Below are 7,500 nucleotides of genomic sequence, written 5' to 3' on the forward strand. Positions count from 1 at the left end.
TCTCATTACAGAACGTGTGCAGTGTTGTTCCTGCTCTCATTACAGAACATGTGCAGTGTTGTCCCTGCTCTCATTACAGAACGTGTGCAGTGTTGTTCCTGCTCTCATTACAGAACGTGTGCAGTGCTGATACCTGCTCTCATTACAGAACGTGTGCAGTGCTGATACCTGCTCTCATTACAGAACGTGTGCAGTGCTGATCCCTGCTCTCATTACAGAACGTGTGCAGTGTTGTTCCTGCTCTCATTACAGAACGTGTGCAGTGTTGTCCCTGCTCTCATTACAGAACGTGTGCAGTGTTGTTCCTGCTCTCATTACAGAACGTGTGCAGTGCTGATCCCTGCTCTCATTACAGAACGTGTGCAGTGTTGTTCCTGCTCTCATTACAGAACGTGTGCAGTGTTGTACCTGCTCTCATTACAGAACGTGTGCAGTGTTGTTCCTGCTCTCATTACAGAACGTATGCAGTGTTGTTCCTGCTCTCATTACAGAACATGTGCAGTGTTGTTCCTGCTCTCATTACAGAACGTGTGCAGTGCTGATACCTGCTCTCATTACAGAACGTGTGCAGTGTTGTTCCTGCTCTCATTACAGAACGTGTGCAGTGTTGTTCCTGCTCTCATTACAGAACGTGTGCAGTGTTGTTCCTGCTCTCATTACAGAACGTGTGTAGTGTTGTTCCTGCTCTCATTACAGAACGTGTGCAGTGTGATGATAGATGATACTGAAGCGGGGTATGTAAAGTATTATTAAAGTGCAAAATGTAAAGTCTATGGGGGCGGGATAAGAGTCTATGACAATGGGGGTTCCCGGGCCTTGTTGACGTTGCTCACAGGGAGACAGTGCATTGATGTAACGTGTCTATGGGGGTGGTGTAAGGGTTCTGTGACAGTGGGGGGTCCCCCGGGCCTTGTTGATGAGGCCAGCTGCAGATGGGTAGAAACTGTTTCTGTGGCGAGAGGTTTTGGTCCTGATGGACCGCAGCCTCCTGCCAGACGGAAGTGTTTCTAACAGTCTGTGTCTGGGGTGAGAGGGGTCGGCCACAATCCTTCCTGCACGCCTCAGGTTGAATCAGGCACTCTCAGCTGGGAGAGCCTGTCCTGTAGCAGAGTTGGCATTATTGTGTTGAAGGCAGAGCTGAAATCCACAAACAGGATCCTAGTGTAGGTTCCTGCGGAGTCCAGGTGCTGTAGGATGAAGTGTAGAGCCATGTTTACGGCATCATCTACAGACCTGTTGGCTCTGTAGGCAAACTGCAGGGGGTCCAGGAGGGGGTCTGTGATGGGTTTGAGGTGGGACAGCATGAGACGCTCAAAAGACTTCATCACCTCAGGTCAGGTCAGGGCGACGGGTCTGTAATCATTACAGAACGTGCACAGTGTAGATACCTGCACTCATTACAGAACGTGCACAGTGTTGATACCTGCTCTCATTACAGAACGTGTGCAGTGTTGTTCCTGCTCTCATTACAGAACGTGTGCAGTGTTGTTCCTGCTCTCATTACAGAACGTGCACAGTGTTGATACCTGCTCTCATTACAGAACGTGCACAGTGTTGGAACTGTTCCCTGGAGCAGTGAGCAGTGATCGAACTTATTTGATAACAGTGAGTATCAGGCCTGAACTTAGTGAGTGCACAGGTGCTGTGCCTTATATCATTCAATGTTTCCAAATATTAATTTGTTCACCTAAGTCAAAGCATCAGGCAGGAAACTCGCATGCCACTGAAGGCTCAAGTCCATCAGAGACCAGGTTTAAAAGGCTGAGCCAGTTCTGACTGAGCAAATAGTCTAAATGGTCTGTTTACAGCAGAAGCTGTATGCAGATGTGCACTTCAGAGTGAGAGTTCAGGGTGAGAGTTCAGAGTGAGAGTTCAGGGTGAGAGTTCAGGGTGAGAGTTTAGAGTGAGAGTTCAGGGTGAGAGTTCAGAGTGAGAGTTCAGAGTGAGAGTTCAGAGTGAGAGTTCAGGGTGAGAGTTCAGAGTGAGAGTTCAGAGTGAGAGTTCAGGGTGAGAGTTCAGAGTGAGAGTTCAGAGTGAGAGTTCAGGGTGAGAGTTCAGCGTGAGAGTTCAGAGTGAGAGTTCAGGGTGAGAGTTCAGAGTGAGAGTTCAGAGTGAGAGTTCAGGGTGAGAGTTCAGAGTGAGAGTTCAGAGTGAGAGTTCAGGGTGAGAGTTCAGGGTGAGAGTTCAGAGTGAGAGTTCAGGGTGAGAGTTCAGGGTGAGAGTTCAGGGTGAGAGTTCAGGGTGAGAGTTCAGAGTGAGAGTTCAGAGTGAGAGTTCAGGGTGAGAGTTCAGAGTGAGAGTTCAGAGTGAGAGTTCAGGGTGAGAGTTCAGGGTGAGAGTTCAGGGTGAGAGTTCAGAGTGAGAGTTCAGAGTGAGAGTTCAGAGTGAGAGTTCAGGGTGAGAGTTCAGGGTGAGAGTTCAGAGTGAGAGTTCAGAGTGAGAGTTCAGAGTGAGAGTTCAGGGTGAGAGTTCAGAGTGAGAGTTCAGGGTGAGAGTTCAGGGTGAGAGTTCAGGGTGAGAGTTCAGAGTGAGAGTTCAGAGTGAGAGTTCAGAGTGAGAGTTCAGAGTGAGAGTTCAGGGTGAGAGTTCAGAGTGAGAGTTCAGGGTGAGAGTTCAGGGTGAGAGTTCAGAGTGAGAGTTCAGAGTGAGAGTTCAGGGTGAGAGTTCAGAGTGAGAGTTCAGAGTGAGAGTTCAGAGTGAGAGTTCAGGGTGAGAGTTCAGGGTGAGAGTTCAGGGTGAGAGTTCAGAGTGAGAGTTCAGAGTGAGAGTTCAGGGTGAGAGTTCAGAGTGAGAGTTCAGGGTGAGAGTTCAGGGTGAGAGTTCAGAGTGAGAGTTCAGGGTGAGAGTTCAGAGTGAGAGTTCAGGGTGAGAGTTCAGAGTGAGAGTTCAGAGTGAGAGTTCAGGGTGAGAGTTCAGGGTGAGAGTTCAGGGTGAGAGTTCAGGGTGAGAGTTCAGAGTGAGAGTTCAGGGTGAGAGTTCAGAGTGAGAGTTCAGAGTGAGAGTTCAGGGTGAGAGTTCAGAGTGAGAGTTCAGGGTGAGAGTTCAGAGTGAGAGTTCAGAGTGAGAGTTCAGGGTGAGAGTTCAGGGTGAGAGTTCAGAGTGAGAGTTCAGGGTGAGAGTTCAGGGTGAGAGTTCAGAGTGAGAGTTCAGAGTGAGAGTTCAGGGTGAGAGTTCAGAGTGAGAGTTCAGAGTGAGAGTTCAGGGTGAGAGTTCAGAGTGAGAGGTCAGAGTGAGAGTTCAGAGTGAGAGTTCAGGGTGAGAGTTCAGGGTGAGAGTTCAGGGTGAGAGTTCAGAGTGAGAGTTCAGAGTGAGAGTTCAGGGTGAGAGTTCAGGGTGAGAGTTCAGAGTGAGAGTTCAGAGTGAGAGTTCAGGGTGAGAGTTCAGGGTGAGAGTTCAGGGTGAGAGTTCAGGGTGAGAGTTCAGAGTGAGAGTTCAGAGTGAGAGTTCAGGGTGAGAGTTCAGAGTGAGAGTTCAGAGTGAGAGTTCAGGGTGAGAGTTCAGGGTGAGAGTTCAGAGTGAGAGTTCAGAGTGAGAGTTCAGGGTGAGAGTTCAGGGTGAGAGTTCAGAGTGAGAGTTCAGGGTGAGAGTTCAGGGTGAGAGTTCAGGGTGAGAGTTCAGAGTGAGAGTTCAGGGTGAGAGTTCAGAGTGAGAGTTCAGAGTGAGAGGTCAGAGTGAGAGTTCAGAGTGAGAGTTCAGAGTGAGAGTTCAGGGTGAGAGTTCAGGGTGAGAGTTCAGAGTGAGAGGTCAGAGTGGCTGAGGCTCAGTGACTCATTAGAGCGGCCATTTTGAGGCCCTCTGGGTCTCTTAGCCAATCAATGAACTGAACATTTGGCTGACAGAATGTCCCCCTGCTCTGCACTGAGCTGGGGCCACTGTGGGTGGGGCTGGTGATCCTTTCAGTTATGAACCTGATCCTAAAAATGTAAATAATGACTTGATCCAATCCTCCCTTGAATCTCGATAAATGTTGTTTTTGGATATTTAAAAAATGCAAGGATAGGTTTGAGACTGACTATTAGGATAATCTTAATCCCACTAAAAGGGTGGATTCAGGATGGATTCAGGGTTGCTGCAGGGACATCTTTAAGAAATAGTTTTATCCAGTTATTTGAGATTAATTAACACAAACGCTTCCAAAACAATATGGAACAATAAAATAGGCAATAAAATATATATTTTTAGAAGAACCTCCAACACTAACAGTGGTCAAAAGAAAGCCTTAAATAATGTAAATGCTTTGGGATGTTATTTGTAGATATATTTTCTATTCTAAAATAATTGCCTAATGGGTTGGTGCAAAAACAAGAATATATCATAGTTCTTCCTCAGAAAATGCTCTGCCAGAATCCAGATGGACCAGTTGGACAGTCAAAGAGAGACACTGTAGAGAAGCCTTGTTTTAACTAGGGTCGATTGACCAGTAAAAACATTATCTGTTTGGCCTATGTAATGTGTACTACTGCAGATGAACAGCGCTAATGTGCAAATGATTTACACATTTTTCAACATGTTTGGATGAAAAATTAAATTAAATGAAACCCTCCTCTGTGTGTGTGAGAGCTCTGTGTGTGTGCGTGTGTACACATTTATTTTGTGAATGTAATATTATGTAGTATTATTTAAGAACCGTAACCTCCGTTTAAATGACGGACTTGTTGGCGGTTTTAGTTTAATTCGGGGGAGCCGGCATCCGTAGTAATTCGCAGTGCTGCCACAAGATGTGGCTGTAAACAAGAAATTGGTTCTCTTTTTTATCATCGTCCTTCTGAAGCAATGTGGGAAGTTCCCAGACATTCGACTCGCATGCCAAGTCGTATTTCAGTGTCTGAGTCGAGTTTACACTAAACTGTGGGGAAACTGCATGGGCAGTTCAGAGCGCTCTGTTCCCCTGGATGGTCACGTTGTATCTGGCACCACTTGCATAAGCTGAGTAAACGATTTGTTGCTCAAACAGTTGGCATCGGATTCTGAATTTATTTGACGTCGCTAACAGTTGACGGCCAATTCTCAGATTGCAAAATATAAGACCATCCGGAATAGGACATTATATCATATGTCAAATCAGAGCGATATCCCGTCGTCAGTTGAACAGAACACCTAAGGGCAGCGCCAACTGATCTTTTTTTATGAAATTTTGGATTGAATATCTAGATCAACATTTCCTTCTCCGTCCAGGCGTCAAGCATTTACAGTTTCAGGAAAAATCATTATCGTATTTGTTGGACTTCTAAAAACGAGAGGCATCATTGAGGCATCAGAAAACGTATAGGCCTACGTGCTAATCTAAAGTGCAATCCAGTAGCAACCCGTGGCATACCTTATTTAAGACACTGTACTAAACATAACTGAGCTAAGGTGAAATCCACACCTCAGTGTTTCCTTAGTTCCTGCCGACACGGTGGAACTTCACTGCAAAAAAAAAATCAAATAAATAAATAAACCTAATTAAAATAACAGAAATACACGCACGTCCAAAAAGGCAGGTGCCGAACAGGACACTGGACTAAATAAAAACGAGTCCGTACAGAGACTGAGCTCTGCGGTGCCGTAAATGTATCAACACCATGAAGTACGAGAGACGCTTCGAGTCTCGAGCCTAGTCTGACGAAGAGGCACCTGCTTGAATGGGCCCAGTGCTTCTTTTTGGATAGGATTACAGCTATCGGACAGGATTAAATTGGGTATTTATAGAAGCTGTGTGTATTTCAAAACTAGAAGCTGTGATCCTAAAAATTGGATAAGGATTTTGTTACATTACATTACATTACATTACATGGCATTTAGCAGACGCTCTTATCCAGAGCGACGTACAATGAAGTGCAGATCAAAGTATGAGTACTAAGAGGAGCTGAGAGGACAGTACAGTTCCGAGTCCTAGTGTGAACAGAAAGATAATCAGAACCCTTGAACGGGGATCCAATCCTACCGAGAATCAAGATCAAATTGTGCTTTTAGGTAGGCCTACTTCAACATCCTAGGGTGGCGACTGGGATAGGTTTGATGCTGAAAATCAGAATAAACCTGATCCCACTGAAAGGATGGATTCCAGGTTGATGGAGGCACACCCTTCTCAGAAAACGATATCCATTCTAAATGGACAATGACAGATTTTCAAGAACCCACAACACTAAAAGTGGTCTAAAGAAAGCCTTAAAATGGTTAATTATTTGTGATGTTATTTGAAAATATATTCTGTTATACTGAATTAAACATTTTCCAACATGCAGGGAAAAAATCCTTGTCTTAATGAAAGGTTGCATTATTTTGAACAGATGTCAACAGATCCAAAGCCTGCAAGTCTGTAAAATCCTGATCTTATGGTCTCTGGACCAGAATGAACCTTGCATGATATTGCATTAATGGCATTTTCCAAATCAGCGAGATCAATTTAATCTGGGATAGCAAAAAAAAAAAAAAAAAAAGGGATTTAAAAATCCAGATAATTGTGATCTAGATTAAAAGTTTTGAAATACTGGAGAACTCAGTCTGCGGTGTATGGACTCTTTCGTTTTATTTGGAAACTTTGATTGCGGTCAACTACTGTTGCATAGAACGAAATCAGACCCGAGATGTTTGAAGCCTAGTTTTTAGGCAAATAGGCTTGCTTATAAAATAGTCGAATTTTAAGACCTGGGAGTGAACACCCTCGCGATGGGTCATTTAGGCTACTAACTGCCTGAATTATAAACTATGTAGTTCCGCCACTATAACGCGCAAAATATTTAAAATTGAGGAGCAAATAAATAAAAATAACGAATCAAGTCAAACTCTTATCAGTAGGGGCTCAATGCCAGTGCCGACGAACACAACACAACTCACGTGCCCGTTTTATGTATTTACGGAATCCCGTCCCGCAGTTACCTCCCCCCCCCCCCCCCTACCCCACCTACCCCACCTACCCCCATCCTCCCACCACGCCTACGCCCACTCCTCCCCCAGATAGCGCCCGGTCATCCATTGGCCCTTTCGGCCCCGGGCTGCCTAAAACAGCCGCCTCCCACGGAGGAGTGCGCGTAGGCTACTCGGTCATTCGTCGCTGTAGGGAGCGCATATCTCTCACTGTCAGTTTTATTTTTGAACCATTGCCGTGACGTCCGTCCTCCCTCGCGTTTGGGTAACTCCCTGCCAGTACAGACCTGCGTTGCCCGGACCGGACGAACACCAGCGCCTGTATCAGACTCGCCTCGCAACTGAACGTTGGCTCCAAGATAAGCGAAGTAGGCCAGTCTCAGTGAAACAGTCGTCCTCTAACCTCGGCCGCCCGCGCGACGATAATGCATAGTCTGAGGAGACTCCGAGTGGCCAGAGTGCTCCAGCTGCTGGTGAACAATGCCGCCGAGACGCCCGCGCTTGCGCGCAACAGCTGCGTTTTGGACCGGCTGCGACCCCTCAGCCAGCCGCTCTGTCGGGGCATAATGTCGCAGCACCCGTGGTCCTACGACGGACCCCCGGCCATGGACTGCAAGTAAGACTGAACCGCAACAATTGGAATGCACTGTG

At 46.3% G+C, this 7,500-nt stretch overlaps 1 protein-coding gene across 3 annotated transcripts in view; it reads left to right on the forward strand.

The window, feature by feature from the left end:
• Positions 1–6,981: 6,981 nt before the first annotated feature.
• LOC133138279 (glutaminase kidney isoform, mitochondrial-like) overlaps positions 6,982–7,500 on the forward strand; it is a 23,319-nt gene continuing 22,800 nt past the window's right edge. Inside the window, exon 1 of one of the 3 annotated variants that reach the window (XM_061256897.1) lies at positions 6,982–7,465. In XM_061256897.1, coding sequence (XP_061112881.1) covers positions 7,275–7,465 — 191 coding nt within the window. In that variant the 5' untranslated portion in view covers positions 6,982–7,274. Of the gene's footprint in view, positions 7,466–7,493 lie in introns of those variants that run through there. The other 2 variants (XM_061256896.1, XM_061256898.1) reach the window with 2 other exon arrangements.

This window comes from Conger conger, chromosome 10 (genome assembly GCF_963514075.1).
Source record: "Conger conger chromosome 10, fConCon1.1, whole genome shotgun sequence".
Taxonomy (NCBI): domain Eukaryota; kingdom Metazoa; phylum Chordata; class Actinopteri; order Anguilliformes; family Congridae; genus Conger; species Conger conger.